We start from the raw sequence: 23,449 nt of genomic DNA on the forward strand, positions 1-23,449 counted from the left end.
GGGTATTCACTTATCCTAAAATGAACAAGAATGGATCCTAACATAAACAATCAGAACATGGGATCAAGAGAGGTCATACTATTGTATAGAATCATAGTGTTACCTGTATTATCTTTCAAGCAGAAACAGTGTATACTCTCTTTATTTACAATGTAAGCTCACACAAGTCTCCAGTCTATGTCTATCTATAAATCCATCTATCTACCCAAACTATTTGGCTCAAGCATGTTGCAGTTATTATTAGCTGTTAAATAAACTTAGCTGGGAAAACAAAATGTGAAATTAAATATATTTCAACGGTGTAAAGATTGCAAATATTGTGTTTTTGTTACCAAAAGAGTGCTTATATTTTATCTATATATTAAACTTTTTTAGTAAATGATCACGTTTAAAAATCATTTAAATGATGAGTTTCAATCGTGCTATTTTCTGAGAAAACAGAGTTTCTAAGTTCTTTTTTTCTTCATCAGGTTAAATTATGTAGAATCATATATTGCAGAAACCAAGATGTAGAAACAAGCCAATGCTGGCTTACAAAAAAAAGACACAAAGTGCTGGGGTAACTCAGCGGGTCTGGCAGCATTCCTGGTAAATCAGCAGGTCAGGCAGCATCTCTGGAGACCATGAATAGGTGACATTTCACAGAGTGCTGGGATAACTCAGCGGATCTGGCAGCATCCCCAGAGAACATGGGTAGGTGTTGTTTCGGGTCGGGACCCTTCTTCAGACTGAGGAAGTCTGAGGACAGGTCCCGACCTGAAACTGCACCTCTCCATGTTCTCTAAGGATGCTGCCTTACCCGCTGAATTACCCCAACACTTTGTGTCTTTTTTAAATTTCTGAAACCAAACATGGAAGTATTTTAAAATCCTTATGGGCTTCGAGTCTGCTGTTTTTTCTGAAACAATGAACTGAACAACTGAGTATAGAAGCTGGGATGTAATGTTAAAATTGTACAAGGCATTGGTGAGACCAAATCTGGAGTATGGGGTACAATTTTGGTCGCCCAATTATAGGAAGGATGTCAACAAAATAGAGAGAGTACAGAGGAGATTTACTAGAATGTTGCCTGGGTTTCAACAACTAAGTTACAGAGATAGGTTGAATAAGTTAGGTCTTTATTCTCTGGAGCGCAGAAGGTTAAGGGGGGACTTGATAGAGGTCTTTAAAATGATGAGAGGGATAGACAGAGTTGACGTGATCAAGCTTTTCCCTTTGAGAATAGGGAAGATTCAAACAAGAGGACATGACTTCAGAATTAAGGGACAGAAGTTTAGGGGTAACATGAGGGGGAACTTCTTTACTCAGAGAGTGGTAGCGGTGTGGAATGAGCTTCCAGTGGAAGTGGTGGCGGCAGGTTCGTTGGTATAATTTAAAAATAAATTGGATAGGCATATGGATGAGAAGGGAATGGAGGGTTATGGTATGAGTGCAGGCAGGTGGGACTAAGGGAAAAAAGTTGTTCGGCACGGACTTGTAGGGCCGAGATGGCCTGTTTCCGTGCTGTAATTGTTATATGGTTATATGGTTATTATGAATGTAGCAACGTTAAAGTTGCATTTTGTGCTGTTCCTTTGAGGTGTTTATTCATTTCCTATGTTAATGCTACCAGTAAAGTTGACCTGCTGCCATTTCTCCAGCCTAATCTATCTGGTTATTATTGCAGTTCTATTCCAGGCGCACAAGTTTTCATTGAGAAGAGAATTGTAAGACCCACTTGTTGTACATGAAAAATAATTACCGCTCATTGCAATAAAAGTTTAAACCATTAAACTATTAATTCTCTTTAGCAAATAACTTTTAATTTTTTAAATCGTTCTGTTCCTCTGATGGGCCTGCGCTTTAGACATCAGATGACTTTAAGTTCAACATTAGCTTCTTGGCATTTTTGATAAACTCTGCTTAAACAGCGAGTCTTGTTTCAGCTCTCCCACTCTGTGCTGTCCAGGGCAGGTTTGATGTCCTGCTTTTACTGATGATCATGGACAAAATGTGTGTCAAGAAATTATAAATAAAATCTCTGCATAATCAAAGCTGAACAAAAAGCATTGTTACACTGACAGCTCATCAGCACGGACATGTGGGCAGCTGAACCAAATCCACCACAAAGCTGGCATAGGATTTATACATTGGTGAACTTGGCCAAAACTGATGATGCAGAAAAGCAACACGCTATTTGGCTAATGTCAACTTCAACTGCATATCTTGCACTTTTGATGCAGGCAATTAAAAAAAGACTTGATGGGTCAGAAAGAAAAAAAACTGCAATGTTTTTGTCAGATGGAGCTTCAGATTACCCTACATAGTGGTACTCGGGTGGAATGATGCATGCAATGCTGGTAATCTAAAGACATTGCGGTTCTGTGTGTTCTTGGAGTCTGTCTATGACCTAACCTGCTAAAAAATGCACTCACCTTAAGTCAAAAGAAGAGAGTTTTTTACAGCAGTGATTTAGTTGAATTACTATACAGAAGTCAGTGGCAACTTAAAGACTAATTTAAGTTCAGGTTTAGGTTTATTATTGTCAAGTGTACCAAGGTATAGTGAAAAGCTTTGTTTTGTTTGCTGTCCAAACAGATTAAATATACCGTCCACAGATACAATCAGTTCAAACTCCAGTATAATAGGTAAAGGGGAACATACAGTGTAGAATACAGTTCTCAGCATTGTAGCGCATCAGTTCCTTAGACAAAGTCCAATTTCTGCTTATTCTAATTTCAATTCCTACAATTTCTACAAATGTACAGAGGTTTTTACAAATGACTGCTGTTTAACAAAAAAAACCTCCTGTTGAGAATATCACTGGGTGATATCATTGGGTGTTTGTTATTTGGTAATGTGTAGCTGTCATTGACATGTGAGAGCATGTGATTAATTCAACATTTTGAACAAAATTTAAAGCGATGTGTTGCACATGTATTTAACAAAAGATTAGTATATACATGTGCACCATTCTTTTGAGAAAAACAAATACAAAGGGATAGCGTTGAAAGAGTAGACAGTCTACTTAGATCACATTGTTAAGGGGGAGAGGGCACCTTACTTTGTCGGCATACACAGCTCTACCTCCTGTGTGTCACAGCAAGTCATAGAGTTATACAACATGGAAACTGCCCTTCGGCCCAACTTGCCCACCGACCAACGTGCCCCATCGGCACTACACCTACCTGCGTTTGACCAGTGTCCCTCTAAACCTTTCCTATCCGTGGTACCTGGCCAAGTGTCTTTTAAATGTTGTGATAGTATTAAATTATTCTCCCCTCACCTTAAACCCATGTCCTGTGCAAGTGGAAAGTTTATATGGAGCAACTTCACAGAGTCTAAATATTTTTTAATAGGTGATTGAATATGAGGGGTTACCATAGTGTGCTGTGGAGTCCATAACCTGTAAAATGCAATTCATGTTAATAAACCATCTCAGAATATGCCCATTCTCATTCTTCTTTGTGTTTGGGAATGTGTGGCTGTAAATAACATGCACCTGATTCATAGCAGAGACACAAGAAACTGCAGATGCTGGAATCTTGTGCAAAAAAAGTGCTGGAGGAACTCCATGGTGGCATGGTGGAGCAGCGATAGAGTTGCAGCCTTACAGCGCCAAATACCAGGGTTCAATTCTGACTACGGGTGGTGTCTCTAAGATGTTTGTACATTCTCCTTGTGACTGCGTGGGGTTCCTCGGGGTGCTCTGGTTTCCTCCCACACTCCAAAGATGTAAAGGTTTGTAGGTTAATTGGCTTGATATAAATGTAAATTGTCCCTAATGTGGGTACGATAGTGTTAGTTTGTGGGGGATCGCTGGTCGGTGCAGACTCAGTGGGCCAAAGGGCCTGTGTCCTCGCTGTATCTCTAAACTAAATAAACTAAACTAAGCTCAGAGGGTTAGGCAGCATCTGTGGAGGGAATGGATAGATTATGTTTTGGGTTGGAACCCTTCTTCAGACTGATCCTTCTTCGGATCTTCATCGGTGTGAAGAAGGATGTCAACCCAAAACTTGTCTGTCCATTCTCTCCACAGATGCTGCCTGACCCTCTGAGTTTAGAGACACAGCATAGAAACAGGCTTACTGAGTCCATGCCAATCATCGATTACCCATTCACAGTTCCATGTTATCCCACTTTCTCATCCACTCGCTACACACTAGGGGCAATTTACAGAGGCCAATTAATCATCAAACCCGCAGTGGAAACCTAGGTGGTCATGGAAAATGTGCAAACTCCACACAGGTAGCACCCGTAGTCAGGATCGAACCCGGGTCTCTGGCACTGTAATGCCCCTGTCCCACTTAGGAATCCTGAACGGTAACCTCTGCAGACTTTGCGCCCCACCCAAGGTTTCCGTGCGGTTCCTGGAGGCTCCCGGAGGTTTTTGTCAGTCTCCCGACCTGCTTCCACTACCTGCAACCTCCGGCAACCACCTGCAACCTCCGGGAACCGCATGGAAACCTTGGGTGGGGCGCAAGGTCTCCAGAGGTTTCCGTTCAGGTTTCCTAAATGGGACAGGGGCATAAGGCAACAGCTATACCCGCTGTGCCACTGTGTTGCCCTGTAGTTCCTCCAGCACTTTGTTTTTTTGCACCTGATTTTTTTGCTCTCACATGTCAATGACAGCTACACTTTACCAAATAACAAACACCCAATGATTTGTTAGTTATGTGGACAAATTTATAATCAACTTTAATCTTCCTTGCGTCCTTCCAGACTGCTTTCTGCTGTAGTAGCATGGAACACAGCAACTTTAACATGTCCTAAGGTGTTAGCTTTGGAACTGAGATGCGTAAGAGATAATGTACTAATGGTGGAGACAGAAAAATAAAAAGACATGGTTATTGCAGGTGACAAGAGTTGAATATGTTGCATTGATAATCAAAATTACTTGTTGCAAATAGAGAATTCTGCAGGATGGAATCTGCATATGGATCAAATTTGTCAAGCTTATTTTTAAGTTGAGTAACTTACAAAGTTTAAAGCATTCTTATCCATGTCCTTAGTGAAATCAAAATAACAGAATCATCCTTCTAGGCTTAATTTTAAGGAGCATTTTATTGTGAAGCAAGATTGATAAGGCTCTCGATTTAACTAGTTTTTAATTTTTGAGCCGACCTGGCTTTTATTTTACATCATTAAATAGCAATCTTCCATATAGTTGCCAGCTTACATCATATTCTCTTCAGTTGGTTTGTCAGAGCAGTCATGAATGCCATAACAGATAGATTTGTGCAAACTATCTTGTATCCCACTATACACAACTGGAATGGCCAGCTACTAATTCTCATATTTCAGAGTGGTACCCAGCTTTGTTCACTACTGATATTTTTGTTGTTGTTGTCGTTAAATAAACCGTAATGCAATTTAATTAGCATTAATGTTTCCATACAATGCAAATGGAAGACTTTCATGGGACATGTGCCCTTGTTATAAATTTCCAGAACAGGTGTGTGTGTGCCACTTTGATTCATGAGTATTGCTTCCCGAGTTCATCCATTTTAGTAACAAACAAAAGTAAAATAATAATGTGTAACAATGATCCTAACGTTAATCATTGATCTTCCTTCCTGACGCTCAGAAATTGCGGGAGCTTGGAACCCCTTACACACTGAATGGTAAAGTGTATTTTCATGTCACTGAAAATTACAACTGGAGGGTCAGATTAAATGCATATTCTTCATAAATATCTCATGCCGTCTTTAGAATTGGCGTAAATGTTATTTCGGATGTAATGACAATGATATGTATATCAGTTAAGCTTATGCACATTCCCACAAACAATTTCATTGGCTTAGAAGCTTTTACGCAAGTCATTTCAACATAATTTCAATATAATAATTGTTTAAAAAAGTCTTAGCAACATCAAACCCTGCAGCACAAAGGCTATTACCAGCCTGGCTGATTGATGCTCAGTGCTTTTTTGTGACAATACATATCAATATAATGTACCGACATGTCTAACGTGACATGCATGTTTATTAATCGTGCTTAGCTAATTGATAACTAAGTGAATTAATTGGGATATTTGTTTAGTTTTAGTTTAGTTTATTGTCACATGTACCAAGATACAGCAAAAAGCTTTGGTTTGCATGCTATCCAGTCGAAGAAAAGACTATACATGATTACGATCAAGCCATCCACAGTGTAACGATAAGGATAATAGTTCAATTGTTCAATAGTTCATTAATTATCACGTGTACCAAGGTACAGTGAGATTTGTTTTTTGCATACAGGTCAGTAAGGTTATTGCCATGCATAAGTACAATCCCTGGTTATGTACAGAAGGAATGGAAACAGCCCACTGAACCGATATGCACCAGGTTTTGGCGCCAATTTACAGTTTCAGCTGCAGCTGGCTGCAAAGGCCCGTTGCAGCCGTCGCTTCTGTCCATTCTAGTGCGAACCCTCGTCCCTTTCCTTGCCCGGCCACGTTCAACCTTCGTGCCCCAGGAGCACCTCCTGCAGCGAACCTTGAGGGCACGGAAGGTGATATCCCTGGTTCATCTTACCTGCCCTTGTCCATCATCCGCCCCCGTGGCCAACTCCCTCCACTCTCCTATCCAGTTCCCAGTTTTCTGGGCAAGCAGTGGCCGGGCTCGGCGGCTTCCCTCTCCTGATTCCACGCGGGCAAGTCAGGCCAGGATAAAACATTTAGTGTCAACGTATAACATTGAAGTCCGTAGTTAGACTTAGAGTTCAGGTATTATATTACAAGTTAAAGTGTCCCCAAGATTGGGTACATTGAAGGGGGAAAAAATGTTGATCAGTTTATACATGTACCGGCACCTCTTTGTCTGCAAAAATAGCACTGTGGATACCTTTGATGTATTGACAATAAACAGCATGCATTTGGGTTTCCTCGACAGAAGTTACCTGATAGCAGCTCATCGGAAGGGAGCACGGTTGACATCAGTCCACCTGGGGAGGGAGAGCAGCCAGAGGAAACGCAGGAGGAATCTACCGATCCTGAAGCTTGCTTCACAGAAGGTACGAGGCTGATAATATCGAAGGTTATCTCAACCTCCAAACAGTCAGTACAAACAAGAAACCATAGATCTGGTTTACACAGAAGGACACAAAGTGATGGAGTAACTCATCGTGTCGGGCAGCATCTCTGAAGAACATGGATAGGTGACGTTTTGGGTTGGGACCTGAAGAAGGGTTCCAACCTGCAACGTTGCTAATCCATCTCCTCCACAGATGTTGCCTGACCCACTGAGTTACTCCAGCACCTGGTGTCCCCTTTTTTTTTAACTTAGAAACAAAGATTTGCAGATGCTGGTTTCCAACAAAAGTGCTGGTGTAACTCAGAGGGTCAAGCAGCTTTTCAGTATCTTAAGAAGGTTCCCGAGCTGAAACTATCCATTTTCTTCTGAGATGCTGCCTGACCTGCTGTGTTACTCCAGCTTTTTGTGTCTTTATAGACTTTGCATAAAATAGAAAATAAATAATTTCCTCATTTAATTTTTACTGTTGTTTGCAATACATCAATTGGAAAAGGGTCAAGTATATTTGTTCCAGTGTTCTGGACATTTACTTTGCTCAGATGGAAAAATTCTGTCCTGTAAAAAGATAAACCGAGTGATTCTAGTGTGCACCGATGGGTGCGCTGTAGGGTTCCTGTCCTACAAGCAACGACTACTCTGGATGGAAGATCACTGCTACACATGTCAAATTGACCAGAGCCCTTGGATCTACTGCACAGGCTATACTCTTTTACACTGAGAGGTGCAAGTCTCTGGAGTTTAACTAGAAGGTGGCGAATCTGTGGAATTCATTGTCACAGACGGCTGTGGAGGCCAAGTCATTGGGTACTTTTAAAGTGGAGATTGAGGGTATAGGGCGAAAGCAGGAGAATGGATTTGAGAGGGAAAGATAGATCAGCCATGATTGAATGATGTAGTAGATGTGATGGGCTGAATGGCCTAATTATGCTCCAATACTTATGTCATGGGTGGGGAAAGAAATGAGGAAGCTAACGGTCAGAATCAGGGCCTGGAGTGCATCACGAGGGAGCAGAATATCACATAATCATGGTTGAGAACGCATCATAATAGGCAGTCAAGAGAAGGGGAGGGAGAAAGACCATTACATTTTTGTGTGGAGTGCCTGGTTGGATTTGTGAATGAAGTGAAATGACCCAAATATAGTTGTTACCCATTTTCTTTCCAGTCTTGGTGAGAAACTAGATCACATGGCGCTGCTTATTTCTTCAATAATGTGTGCTTGAAATAGATTAACTTCGCAGAGTCAAGAGTGCTTAATTGTCATATGAACCGACAACAGATGTGCTACAGGTTAACCTGCCTGTAAACACAAAAATACACAGATAAATATATAATGATCATTCATGCAATAACTTAATCAATGTAAATCAGGTAACCACAATACAATGATACAATGATACAATGTATTTGTTGTCATTTGAACCTCATTGAGGTTCAAACGAAATTTGGTTTCTGCAGTCATACACACGTAGAAGAACCAAGACACAACACAATTTACACAAACATCCATCACAGCGAATCTCCTCCTCGCTGTGATGAAAGGCAAAGTCTTATGTCTCCCCTGCACTCCCCATTCTCCTCCTGATGTCAGAGTCAAAGCCCCGACGGACGATGGTAAGTAAGTCCCGCGGCCATTAAGGCCGCGCCGGGCGATGCAAGGCCACGCTCCGGGTCTTGATGTTGGAGCCCCCCGGCTGGCGCTAGCAAGTCCCGCGGCCGTTAAAGCCGCGCCGGGCGATGTAAGGCCCGGCTCCAGGTCATCCTCAACCCCGCAACTCAGGCGGGAGAAGTCGCCGTTGCGGAAGATCCAAAAAGCTGTCTCCCACCAGGGACCCGCGGGCTCCCAGTGTTACTGCAAAACTGTAGTCCATATTACAGCCAAAGACACAGTCCGTAGAAGATCATTGTTGCTGAGATTAGTGTCGTGCAGTGTTCAAGAACCTGATGGTTGCTGAAAAGAAGCTGTTCTTGAACCTAGAGGTCACAGTTTTCAGGTTCCTGTACTTTCTTCCCAATGGTATCAGTGAGATGAGAGCACGGCCAGGGTGGTGTGTTCTTTGATGATGCTGGCTGCCTTTATGAGGCAGCACCTCCTGTAGATCGCTTTGATGGTGAGGAGGTCATAGAACATTTATTCGGTTGTGTGTTTAATTTAATTTAAATATTTAAACTTATTGACGTAATGGCAGGAATATTTCTGCAGTGTTTACTGCAGGATGTGGGAGGTCAGGGGCACTGCTGGTGTCATTCACCACCACACCTGTGGGAACTGTGACCAGATGCAGCCCCTCAAGGACCGAGTTAGAGAACTGAAGCAAGCAGCTGGATGACCTGCGGTCCACCCGGGAAGACGAAAGATTCCTGGACAGGCCCTACAGTCAGGTCGTCACTCCAAGAGTAGAAGAGGTGCGATGGTTGGAGACGGAAAGGAAGGGGATGAAATTAGTGCAGGAGACCTCGTTGGAAGTGCCTCTTGAAAACAGGTACATCCTCTTGGGAGCTGTCGGGGCAGACGACGCTTCCAGTCCGAGTGGCCGACAGGTCTGTGACTCGAATCCTGGTGCTGAGGCTCGACTGACGAGACCGACGTCAGGCAGAGCCATAGTGGTGGGTGACTCCATTATCAGATGTGCGGACAGGAGATTCTGTGGCGACAGGGGAGTCTCAAGGATGGTGTGTTGCCTCCCTGGTGCCAGGGGCCAAGATGTCTCAGACCGATAAGAACATCCTCGAGAGGGAAGGTGAACAGCCCTAAGTAGTTGTGCATGTAGGCACAAATGACGTGGGTAAGAAGAAGAAGGAGATTCTGCAACGTGAGTATAGAGAACTGGGCAGGAGGCTGAAAATCAGGACTTCTATGGTGGTCATCTCTGGGTTGCTTCCAGTACCTTGTGCAAGTGAGGGTAGGAACATGGAGATAGGGGATCTGAATATGTGGCTGAGGAGTTGGTACAGGGGTCAGGGATTTAGATTTCTAGATCACTGGGATCTCTTCTGGGGCAGGGAAGACCTGCACAGATGGGACAGGGGCCTGACATATGATATGAGGCATTTGGATAAGCACATGGAATGGAGGGATACAGATCCTGTGCAGGCTGAGGAGATGAGTTTATCTTGGAATCATGTTTGACGTGGACATTGTGGGACAAAGGCCATTGATCCGTGCTGACCTGTTTTGTAGAAACATAGAAAAATAGGTGCAGGAGTAGGCCATTCGGCCATTCAATATGATCATGGCTGATCATCTAAAATCAGTACCCCGATCCTGCTTTTTCCCCATATCCCTTGATTCCTTTAGCACTGAAAGCTAAATCTAATTATTTCTTGAAAACATCCAGTGAATTGACCTCCACTGCCTTCTGTGGCAGAGAATTCCACAGATTCAAGAAGTTTTTCCTCATGTCAGTCATAAATGGCCTGTCCTTTATTCTTAAACTGTGACCTCTGGTTCTGGACGCCCCCAAAATCGGGAACATTTTTCCTGCATCTACCCTATCCAATCCTCTAAGAAATTAATATGTTTCTATAAGATGCCCTCTCATCCTTCTAATTCCAGTGAATATGAGCCCAGTCGACCCTTTCAAAGGTTTCAAAGATTTCAAGAGTCTTTTATTGTCATCATGTCAGTCCTGCCATCCTAGGAATTAAAGTGGTGAACCAACGCTGCACTCCCTCAATAGCAATAATGTCCTTCCTCAAATTAGGAGAGCAAAACTGCACACAATACTCCAGGCGTGGTCTCACCAGGGCCCTGTACAACTGCAGTAGGACCTCCATGCTTCTAAATTCAAATCCAATCGCAATAAAGGCCAACAGCTTACTTCACTACCTGCTGTACCTGCATGCTTACTTTCAGTGATTGATGTACACCCAGGTCACGTTGCATCTCCCCTTTTCCTAATCTGACACCATTCAGATAGTAATCTGCCTTCCTGTTCTTGCCACCAAAGTGGATAACCGTGCATTTATCCACATTATATGGCTTCTGCCCACTCACCCAACCTATCCAAGTCTCCCTGCAGCCTCATAGCATCCTCTTCGCAGCTCACACTGCCACCCAGCTTTCTGTCATCCGCAAACTTGGAGATGTCACATTTAATTCCCTTATCTAATCGTTAATATATATTGTACACAACTGGGATCCCAGCATCGAGCCTTGCGGCACCCCACTAATCACTGCCTGCCATTCTGAATATAACCCGTTAATTCCTACTCTTTGATTCCTGTCTGCCAACCAGTTCTCCAACCATGTCAATACCCTACCCCCAATACCATGCGCTCTAATTTTGCACACTAATCTCTTGTGTGGGACCTTGTAAAAGGCTTTTTGAAAGTCCAGATACACCACATCCACTGGCTCTCCCTTATCCATTCTACGTTACGTCCTCAGAAAATTCCAGAAGATTAGTCACGCATGATTTCCCCTTCACAAATCCATCCCTTCAGTTCCTGCCTCCCACTAGTTCCTCGGTCCCCTAGTATTTCTGGTAGATTGCTTGTGTCTTCCTTAGTGAAGACAGAACCAAAGTACTCGTTTAACTGTTCTGCCATTTCCTTGTTTCCCATTATAGTTTCACCTGTTTCTGACTGTAATGGACCTACATTTGTCATCACTTCACCAATCTTGTCCTCTTCACATGTCTAAAGAAGCTTTTACAGTCCGTTTTTATATTCCCTGCAAGCTTTCTTTCATGCTCTATTTCCCCCCTCTTATTGATAAAATGTTGTATCAGTGCTAGCTTCTACAATTGAAGTCGTAATAGATTCCTGACACAGTAGGTTTAGGTGTATTATTATCACGTGTACCGAGGTACGGTGAAAAGCTTAGTTTTGCATTCCATCCAAACAGATCAGTTATACTATACGTAGTACCATCAAGTCAAACTCAAGTACAATAGGTAAAGCAAAGGGGAAGAAACAGAGTGAAAAAGATAGTTCAGCATTGTAGTGCTTCAGTTCCAGAGACAGAGTCCAATGTCCGCAATGGGGTAGAGGTGAATCAGACAGTACCCTAGTTTATGGAAGGACCGTTCAGCAGTCAGATAACAGAAGGGATGAACCTGTTCCTGAGTCTGGTGGTGTGCACTTTGAAGCTTCCTTACTTCTGCTGGAGAAGAATGAATGACCAGGATGGGACAAATCTTTTATTATGTTGGCTTTTCCGAGGCAATATATGTATTTTTAAAGTGGAGATTGACAGGTACTTAGTTAGGGTGTTAAAGGTTATGGGGAGAAGGCAGGAGACTGGGGTTGAGAGGTAAAGATGGATCAGCTATTGTTGAATGGGCTGAATGGTATAATTCTGCTCCTATCTTGTGAACCCATCACTGCCAAAATGAGAAAATATGAATAATAGCATTTTCTAAATGTTGTTTTTCTATTTTTGATGGATGAAACAATTTATATTTCAATAAATTTATATTTCAATGTTGGTGTTGTGTTATTATTGCCACATATATCATGGTTCAGTGAAAAGCTATTGATAAAAGTTATTGAAATATTAAAGCTTACTGATGATTTGACTGTTGTTTACTATTAAAATCACAGGAGTGTAACTTTAAATTTAAAGGCATTTCATAACATCGTTCCATCATTCTGTTCCTTAACTTGCTACACAAAACATCCTGTTTAGCTGCGTAATGGTCATTATGTTTTTAATCTAAATTTGGGTATCTGATTCAACATCATGGTTCAATTAATGCTTTTATAGATTACCTGATTATCAAGGGAAATGTTTAATCATTCTGCCTATTTGTAATTGCAAAGATTACGGCAGAATAGGGGGCGACAATGCTGGCTCTCAGTATTCCTTGAAGCTAAGATGCTGTGCCTGCTCATGTCACCACTTATATATTCTAGTTGACCTACTTTTAGGAGCAATGCAGAACATGTCATTTTGCATAGTGCCTCACAATAACTTGCGGTGAACAAAATTAATGCTTTTTAAAATACTGTCTACATTTGCAAAGATGGAACTTCATGTATTAAAAATGTAAACATAGGACATAGTGCAGCGTAGGAGCGGGCACAATGTTTGCTCAAAAATGGAGAAGATTGCTGAATCCCCAACAAGACAAACCATGTTGAAATATCTGTAAATCTAACAAGGATATCAGAGCCGATTTCAGAACTCTGCGCATCAGCCTTTTGAGGGATGATATTTGGAGTGTGTTTGCATGTCTGAATTATCTGGGTAGTTTTAGATCATCAGAGGTATAAGTTGGTCATTTGGAACAGACCTCGTTCGGGGAGCCATTTTCTTTGTACGTTGCCTTGAGGCTTTTACAGTGCTTGCTTTGACTGAATAATCGGAAATCAGATGAATAAAAAGGTGGAAACAACTTCAGAATGAACCGGAACTTTGACCCTAAAGCAGCGTATTAGCTACAGGAGGTAGCTAGACATTGGAAGGGTGGAATGCAGTGAAAACATTCATTAAATTTTAAAGAACGATTTTGAGGTTTGAGTTTAGTTTATTGTCACGTGTACCGAGGTGCAGTGAAAAGCTTTTGTTGCGTGCTAACCAGTCAGCGGAAAGATAATACACAATGAGCCATCCACAGTGTACAGATACAGGATAAAAGGAATAACACGAATAACGTTTAGTGCAAGGTATAGCCAGTAAAGTCCAATCAAAGATGGTCTGAGGGTCACCAATGAGGTAGATAATAGTTCAGGACTGCTCTCTGGTTGTTGCTAGGATGGTTCATATGCTTTACATCCTCTATGTCTCCTTGCTTTCAAATGCAAAAAAAAACATTTATTTTAGATTACAGTTTAAAGCAGCCTTCTATCGCTTTTTCCATACTTATTATTTAAATATAAATAGTTTCATCCCTCAAAAATAGAAATAACCTCATTTAGAGATTGCTATTATTAAAAAAAGATGTTAATGTGGCAGTGATGGGATTACGATTAGAATGTGTGAAATCCCCCCCCCCCCCACACTCAAATACGTCACCCACTCTACTAAGCATTGATATTGGCAAATAAGGCTAACTTTTTAACATTGAATAGCAGGCATTCTTTTATTTTTTTGAAATGCCTGTTCTTTTTTGCCACTGTGTGTTTGCAGTGCAGAAGCAAATGTTGGAAATGTGCCTTTCCCTCAGGTTATAAATGGGACATGTTATAAAAAACAGGAGGCAATCTGTCTGTCTGATCAAAGGCTGGACGTTCGGTCCGACAAAGGGAAGACTCGGAGTGTGCAGGGGCTCAGCTAATGAGTTATATTGGTTAATCAATTAGATGAATTATTAGCATGCTTGCATATGGACAAGTTGTATTGATTGAGCCAAATGAGTTCGGAAATGCTGTTCCTGATGAATGATACTTTATTATCACGTGTGACATGTCACAGTGATATTCTTTGTTTTGCATACCACACACAAAGTATGCAAAGAATCACCACGTATAGGGTGCTGACAAGGTTACAGAGTGTCCAATGTAGTCTCAGTGGTCCCTCTTTGTTCACAGCGGTCACTCCCCCCGGCCGCGTCCCTGTTTGTTCCCCTCACCTGCTTATGAATTGGTCTTATCTTACCCAGGGGTTTCCCTATATTCTATGACAAGGGGATCCTACCATTTTAGTTTAGTTTAGAGATGCAGCATGTAAACAAGCTCTTCGGCCCACCCAGTCCACACCGACCATCACTCCCTACGTACTAGGGGCAATTTACAGAGGGCCAATTAACCTACAAATCTGCACATATCGGCGCGCCCATAAGAAACCCACACAGTCACAGGGAGAACATGCAAACTCCACGCAGACGGCGTGCCAGAAAATGGTGTAGGTTTAGGTTTAGGTTAAGAAGCTGTTCCTGACTGATGGTGCATGCTTTCATGCTTCTGTATCTTATGCCTGATGAGAGCAAGGAGAAGGAGGAATGACTAGGGTGGGACAAGTATTTGATTATACTCGCTGCTTTTCAGAGGCAATGTCACAAAAAATATTGGATTGAGAGATTGGTGTACTTCTGAAATGCCTGTTGTTAACATTTATCCTCGTCTTTCACACAGGGTGTGTAAGAAAATTCCCATTATGCTATGTCAACATATACGAGGGCTCTGGCAAGTCTTGGTGGAACCTCCGAAAGACTTGCTTCAAAATAGTGGAACACAATTGGTTTGAGACATTCATTATCTTCATGATTCTTCTGAGCAGCGGGGCATTGGTAAGAACGTTTTTACCTTTCTCATTTTTTTCTACATTTAGCATTTTACAAACGTGGCATTTATGAAAATAAGTAAAATAAAACTGTGCACTATCTACTGAGAATCGAGGATTCTTGCCCCTTCTAACTTGATCGTTCAATCCACCAAAGTAGAACCGGTGGCTCAGGCAGCATGAGCTGTAAGTTGTGCAATAGATTAAAATCACTTCATATCAATTAAGTTATGGTTTAGTTTCAAGATACAGCAAAGAAGCAGGCCCTTCAGCCCACCGAGTCCATGCAGACCATCGATCACGCGCTCATTCTAGTTCCATGTTATTCCCTTTCTCACCCACTCCCTACACTCTTGGGGCAATTTACAGAGGGCCAATTAACCTATGAAACCGCACCTCTTTGGGATATGGGAGGAAACTGGAGCACTGGGAGGAAACCCACGCGGTCACAGGGAAAACGTGCAAACTCCACACAGACAGCACCCAGGGTCAGGATCAAACCTTGGTCTCTTGTGCTGTGAGGCAGCAGCTCTACCAGCTGCACCATTGTTGTTGTAAGACCTAGTAATCCTAAACTAACTAATGTACCGCATACCGAAACAGAGGGTGGTTTGGTGGATGTAGCAAAAAGGTGGGAAAAAAGGTATGAAATCTGATGTGAAAAGCACCTTGTTAAGATGCCTGCATTTTTAGGAATATTTTCTTTTTTTAGGCTTTTGAAGATATTTATATCGAACAGCGGAAAAACATCAAATCAATTCTTGAATATGCAGATAAAATCTTCACCTATATTTTCATTCTGGAAATGTTGTTGAAGTGGGTGGCGTATGGCTTTGTGAAGTATTTCACAAATGCATGGTGTTGGCTGGATTTCCTCATTGTTGATGTAAGTATTCTAGATATCCCTTTATTTTCTGATAATCCATGTTATGACGAACACATATACATGTATAATGTATGTGTGTGTGGGTGCGTGTGTATATATATATATATATATATTATATATATATATATATATGTGTGTGTATATATATATACATATATGCGTACATATATGTGTGTGCGTTTGTATGTGTGTGTGTGTGTGTATATATATACACACACACACAATGGACAGATAGACAAATCATATGGTAAAATGTTACTTGCCACTAATCTGCCTGTATCTCCATTTTGAACATGAACGATATTATTTGTATTATTTGAGTTACTTATTTGTTTGTTTTCCTTTGTGTTTTATTTTATTTTTTTTATTGCTTACAAGTTTATTTGTGTTTGTATTTTTTTAACATGTTCAATAAATTAATATAATTTTTTTTTTTTTTTTTTTAATTAAAAAAAATGTCTCAGTGTTATTGCTTGCAGTTACAGAGTGCTTATCTTGATAATTCTTGACATTGTTGCACAAATTACTTTACTTACATGGGATATTTCCTTTTCTCTTTATGGTCTAGGTGTCTTTAGTGAGCCTCGTAGCCAATGCCTTGGGGTATTCGGACCTTGGGGCCATTAAGTCCCTCAGAACGCTGAGAGCCTTGAGGCCTTTGAGAGCACTGTCACGCTTTGAAGGCATGAGGGTAAGATACCAACTCGACACATCCATGGATGTAAGATGCATTTAGATCCGTACAAACAAATCTCGTTGGAATGACTTACATAAGTGGCTCTTTCACAATGTACACCCCATCCTAAGTAAAACTGAATTTGAACACCTCAAGAAATACCCATACTTTAAGAGTACCTGTATTAGAATGCAAACAATTCTCTCATGCCCTGTTATTTGGCCAGGTATTTTCGTTTGTGTGTTCCCAAATAATTTTCACGATGTTTGGAGAAAGGCTGAAGTAGAGTTTGGTTTGAACACTAGCAAGGGTTGTGCTAACCTTTGTATTACGTTGCATGTGGGTTGGATTCAGGAGGAATAAATCTAGCTGTGATTTTATCAGACTTTGGGTAGAGTTTGGCGAGATTACAAGGTGCAGTTTTGGTAATGAAAATTAGGAGATATTTTGGCATTAGTTTCAAACTATGTTGTATTAGTTTCTGTGAAGTCACTGAAATGATCATCATTGTGGTACGTTTAACCAGGTCAGGACTTGTGGAGCAAGGCGGCACAGTGGTGCAGCTGGTAGTGCCACTGCCTCACAGTGCCAGAGACTCGGGTGCGATCCTGACCTCGGGTTCTGTCTGTGTGGAGTTTGCATGTTTTCTCTATGACTTCCTCTCTGGGTTTCCTCTGGGTACTTTAGTTTTCTCCCACCCCCAAGACGTGCAAGTTTGTAGGTTAATTGGCCCCTAGTGTGTCGGGAGTGGATGATAAAGTGGGATAACATAGAACTAGTATGAACCGGTGATCAATGGTCAGTAGGCCAAAGGGTCTGTTTCTATGCTGTATCTCTAAAAGTAAACAAAAACAAAAAAAAAGTAAATGATAGGGTCCTGGAAAGTGTTGTAGTACACATATCTAGGAGTACAGGTACATATTTCCCCACTAATTGTGATGCAGATAGACAGGGTGTTGAAGAAGGCATACGGCATGTTTGCCTTCATCGGTCAGGACCTTAAGTATTGTCGTTGAGAGGAGTTGTACAAAATCATGAGAGGAATAGATTGGGCAAACTCATAGTCTCTTGCCCAGAATAGGGGAATCAATAACCAGAGGACATAGGATTAAGGTGAGGTGGGAATGATTTAATAGGAACCTGAGGGGTAACTTTTTTACACAAAGGGTGTTGAGTATATGGAACGAGCTGGAGGTAGGTGAGGCAGGTACTATCACAACTTTTAAGAAACATTTGGACAGGTACTTGGATAGAGCAGGTGCAGAGGGATATGGGCTAAATGCAGAGTGGTGGGACTAATGTTGATGGGACCTGTTGGTCAGTGTGGCCAGGTTGGGCTGAAAGGCCTGGTTCCATGCTGTATGACTATATGAATCTATATTCTAATTGGAATATTTTGTGTAGTTCTGGTCATCGAGTCACAGGAAGGATGTCAAGGGAGGAACTGAAGGAAATCCACATTAGTCAGGAAATAGTGCAAAGTGCCTGGACCACTTAGGCACTTTTTTCAGACACTACCGGCGACTAGGCTGTCGCCACATGGTCGCGGGGTAACGCCTTAATGGTCGTGAAACATCTCCTCAAATCGCCCAAAGAGTCGTAAAACCCCTGTCTCATGGTGCGAGTCCACCCACGAGTGATCCCGAGTTTAAAACCAATGAAACTCGTGGTAATCACATAGAATTAATGTAGCGGGAATGTCAGAACTCGTGGACGTAACTTAGCGACTCGTAACGCTAACGGCAGGTACTCGGGAAACTTGTTAACTCGTGAAAATCTTTCAACATGATGAAAGATTTCCACGAGTCAAATTTACTCTTGAAGTAAAAATGTTATACTTTTAAACTCGTTATAAGAACGTAGTAGCGCGTGAGTTTACCGTAGTGACCCGTGAGTCTACCGTGGGCACTCTTTAACTCAGCGGGACAGGCAGCATCTCTGGAGAGAAGGAATGGGTGACGGGATGACGTTTCCAAATTTCTGCTGCGTCTTTGTGGTACTCCAGCACCGTGTGTTCACTTTTTGTCAACCAGCATCTGCCCTTTCTTGTGAATAACATTATTTGTATCCGTGGCAGTTGATTGTCGCTCCCTTCAGTTCCCCAGGGGGTCGGGACGGGACTGAAGTTGGGAGGGAAAGGTAGGGGGAGGGGAGGGGAGTGGGGGGAGAGGAGTGGGGGGAGAGGAGGGGGTTGGGGTGACTTAGTACGGGAGACAAGTGTAGGAGAAGTGTACTGACTGTGTGGGCAGACACTTTGGTAGTGATTGCCCATGGGGTTCATTGTCGAGGACTTCATAATGCAAAGAGCATTATAATGAGTGGAGCGATTAACCCTGGAAAGGGGGTAGACTTCTCTCTGAGTTGGACCCAGGAAACTGAAGCAGGCTCGTGTAGACTTAATATTTTCTTGAGGTTATTAACGACAGATAAATGGATGGGAAGGGTTTAGAGGGCTATGGACCACATGCGGGCAAACAGGACTACCCCAAGACGCCAACTTGGACGGCACGGCCAAGCTGGGCCGAAGGACCTGTTTCTGTGTTGTACAGCACCTTGACTAAGGCCTATCCAGTGGGATTGACATGTTTTGTATTTTTCCTTTCTAAAGATGCAGTGTATTTTGGTGACTATTGCACACTGCAGACCAGAAGTGCCTTCAATACCCAGATTTTCCAGATCCACACAAAATCTTTTTTTGCGGCAACTGCATTATGAACTGCTTTTTGCATTATGAAGTCCTCGACAGTGAACCCCAATGGGCAATCACTACCAAAGTGTCTGCCCACACAGTCAGTACACCTCTCCTACACTTGTCTCCCGTACTAAGTCACCCCCACCCCCCCTCCCCCCCCCCCCCCCCCACCTTTCCCTCCCAACTCCTGTCCCGTCCCGACCCCCTGGGAAACTGAAGGGAGCAACAATCAACTGCCACGGATACAAATAATGTCATACACAAGAAAGGGCAGATGCTGGTTGGCAAAAAGTGAACACACGGTGCTGGAGTACCACAAAGACGCAGCAGAAATTTGGAAACGTCATCCCGCCACCCATTCCTTCTCTCCAGAGATGCTGCCTGTCCCGCTGAGTTAAAGAGTGCCCACGGTAGACTCACGAATCACTACGGTAAACTCGCGTGCTACTACGTTCTTACAACGAGTTTAAAAGTATAAAATTTGTACTTCAAAAGTAAATTTGACGCATGGAAATCTTTCATCATGTTGAAAGATTTTCACGAGTTAACAAGTTTCCCGAGTACCTGCCGTTAGCGTTACGTGTCGCTAAGTTACGTCCACGAGTCCCGACGTTCCAGCTACGTTAATTCTACATGATTACCACGAGTTTGATTTGTTTTAAACTCAGGATCACTCGTGGGTGGACTCGCACCGTGAGACAGGGCCATAACTTTTTTCTTGTCGCCGCTGGATTTTGAAATATTCAAAATCTTTCAGCGACTGTGGGCTTGACGTAGCTTGTCTTCTCCTGCCGTAGGTGCTGTCGTAGGTTGTCGACAGGATGACGCAGGTTGTTGCCAGTTGTCGGTAGCTTGCCGTAGCTTGACGTCGACTTGGTGGTAGGTGGTCGTAGACATTGTCGTGGGGGGGTCCAGTCGCCGTTTTTTTGGCGAACTGCTACGACTGTGACTGTCACCGGCTGTCGCCGAAAAAATCGCCGAAGTGGGACAGGCCCTTTAGTTCTTCTTCTTCTTTTCGTGTCTTTGAAGCTGGTTGGTTATATGACAGTTTCCCATTCCTTTACACAGTCCTTTGCGTTTTTATTGAACACTGCAAGATCCTTTGGGCTGCACCGGTTGGGTAGTAGGGGGCAGACAAGGCAGTGCTGCATTGTATGGTCCTCTTCTCCACATTCACAGGTGGTTTGGCCAGTTTCATAGCCCCATCTGGCCATGGCAGCTTTTGATCGCCCTGTTCCTGTTCTCAGGCGGTTGAGCGTCTTCCACTGGACCATGGTGCTTCCGAGCCTGGAGGGAGGGCTTCAGAAGGAGGGATACCCATGTCAGTAGGAGGGGGGTCGTTCTCAAGCCTTTTTGTCCATAGTTGGAGTCTGGTTTCTTCCCGTGATGCTATTAGGGGCTGGACATGGCTGAGAAAGCTTCTCCTGGACTTCAGCCGTTGGGCCGGGGGTACACGTCCGTAGAGGAGGTGGCGTTCATCACTGGTGGCCTTGGTCATCTCTACTCGGCTGGCGACTTCCCATCTCACATCAGCAGGGGCAATGCCAGCGAGGAGGTGCAGGTTGTTTATGTTGGTGGGCTTCAAGCAGCCAGTGATTGAGCGGCAGGTGTTATTCAACGCTGGGTCTAGTTTCTTGGCATGGGATGATCTCTCCAAAACAGGACACGCATACTCTAGCCCTTTAGTTAAACTGTTGTGATTGAAGGCAGGTAAATCCCCAGGGCCTGATGGTCTGCATCCCAGAGTACCCAATGTTCTCTAGACTCTGGATCAGTTCCTGTGGACTGGAGGGTAGCCAATGTAACTCCACTTTTTAAGAAAGGAGGGAGAGAGAAAACAGGGTATTATAGACCAGTTAGTCTTACATCTTTAATAATCGACTCAAGATGCTTAGTTGATTATTAAAGATGTTATAGCAGTGCATTTGGAAAGCAGTGACGGGATCAGTCGAAGTCAGCATGGATTTACGAAGGGGAAATCATGCTTGACTAATTTTCTGGAATTTTTTGAGTATGTAACAAGTAGAATGGATAAGGGAGAGCCAGTGGATGTGGTGTATCTGGATTATCAAAAGGCCTTTGACAAGGTCCCACACAAGAGATTATAGAGTGCAAAATTAGAACACGTGGTATTGGGGGTAGGGCATTGACATGGATAGAGAACAGGTTGGCAGACAGGCAGCAGAGTAGGAATTAACGGGTCCTTTTCCGAATGGCAGGCAGTGACTAGTGGGGTGCTGCAAGGCTCGGTGCTGGGACCCCAGTTATTTATAATATATATTAACGATTTAGACAAAGGAATTAAATATAGAATCTTCAAGTTTGCGGATGACACAAAGCTGGGTGGCCGTGTGAGCAGCGAGGAGTAAGCTATGAGGCTGCAGGGTGACGGATAGGTCGGGTGAGAGGGCAGATGCATAGCAGATGCGGTATAATGTGGATAAATGTGAGGTTATCCACTTTTGTGGTAAGAACAAGAAGGCAGATTATTATAGAAACAGAAAAAAATCCTTAAGGGATTGGACAAGCTAGATGCAGAAAAATGTCCCCGATGTTGCACCAGAGGGCACAGCCTCAGAATAAAAGGACATACTTTTAGAAAGGAGACGAGGAGGATGGTGAATCTGTGGAATTGCCACAGACGGCTGTGGAGGCTGTCATTGGGTATTTTAAAAGCAGAGATTGACAGATTCTTGATGATTAAGAATGTCAAAGGTACAGGGAGAAGGCAGGAGATTGGGGTTGAGAGGGAAAGATAGATCAGCCACGATTGAATGGCAGAGTAGACTCAAGGCCAAATTGCCTAATTCTGCTCAAGGCCGAATTGCCTAATAACTTATGAACATTTACTTTTTCCTCGGGTAGTGAAGTGTAATACTAGATAGCATAGATGTAAGGTGAGAGGGAAAACATCTAAAAGGGACCTGAGAGGCAAGTTGGTATTAGGAAAGAGGAAGCCTTGGAGGTAGGTACGATTACAATGTTTCAAAGGCATTTGGACAAGTACATGGATAGGTATAGTTTCGAGGGATACGGGTCAAAAACTAGCCAATGGACTAGCTTGGATAGACATAGTCAGCATGGATGAGTTGGGTGTAGGGGCCTGCATCCTTGCTGTATGACACCATAACTTCATCATTAGCTTCACACATGCTATCTCATCTTCCAAACCAAGACCAACCATTGTTTGGTTTCATTTTCCAGCTTTACAATATATTGTCGCTAATTATGATTTGCGATTTGTATTTCATTTATAATTTTGCTTTTTTTTTCTCCTTCGCAGTAATCAAATTCTGTGACAGCTTCGGTCCACCACAAGGTTTTTTTCTTTATTTTGCTTTACAATACATGCATTTCCGTTTGCCCAGATAACTCTGTAAATTACTTTACCATTATTATCTTCACTTTATTTGTAATCATTTTATCTCTTAATTGTCACAGTAAATTTAATCATCATTGAATTATTGTTTAGGTATGCTGTAGACGGCTTGATTGTACTCATGTATAGTCTTTTGTTTGACTGGATAACATGCAACAAAAACACATACATGTGACAATAATAAACCAAACAAAACTAAACTGGTTTTATTTTGGCTATTTGCATAAATTGCTAGTATCAGACTTCTGAACTGTCCTCTCATAAACTAGGGTACTGTCCGATTCACCTCTACCCCATTGCAGGCATTGTACTGTCTCTGGAACTGCTGCACTACAATGCTGAGAATTATATTCTGCACTCTGTGTCTTCCCCTTTGCTCTACCGATTGTACTTGAGTTTGACTTGATTATAGTTATATATAGTATTATCTGATTGGATAGCATGCAAAACAAACCTCTTCACTGTACTTCAGTACATGTGACAATAATCAACCAAAATCTAAATTACAACAGGCAGTGAATATTTTTTTTTTAAAGTTGGCAAGGTGGCAATGTAGCGCAGCAGGTAAAGCTGCTGCATCACAGCGCTGGAGACCCGGGTTCGATCCTTACCTCGGGTGCTATCTGCGTTTGGAGGTTGCACATTCTCCCTGTG

At 42.6% G+C, this 23,449-nt stretch overlaps 1 protein-coding gene across 8 annotated transcripts in view; it reads left to right on the forward strand.

Moving 5' to 3' along the window:
* Positions 1–23,449, forward strand: part of scn2a (sodium voltage-gated channel alpha subunit 2) — a 125,901-nt gene that overhangs the window by 73,517 nt on the left and 28,935 nt on the right. For all 8 annotated transcript variants that reach the window (XM_033024170.1, XM_033024166.1, XM_033024172.1 and 5 more), the window contains 4 exons: positions 6,855–6,975; positions 15,015–15,169; positions 15,875–16,048; positions 16,617–16,739. In XM_033024170.1, the coding sequence (XP_032880061.1) occupies positions 6,855–6,975; positions 15,015–15,169; positions 15,875–16,048; positions 16,617–16,739 (573 nt within the window). The remainder of the gene's footprint in view (positions 1–6,854; positions 6,976–15,014; positions 15,170–15,874; positions 16,049–16,616; positions 16,740–23,449) is intronic.

Source organism: Amblyraja radiata, chromosome 7 (genome assembly GCF_010909765.2).
Source record: "Amblyraja radiata isolate CabotCenter1 chromosome 7, sAmbRad1.1.pri, whole genome shotgun sequence".
Lineage (NCBI taxonomy): Eukaryota > Metazoa > Chordata > Chondrichthyes > Rajiformes > Rajidae > Amblyraja > Amblyraja radiata.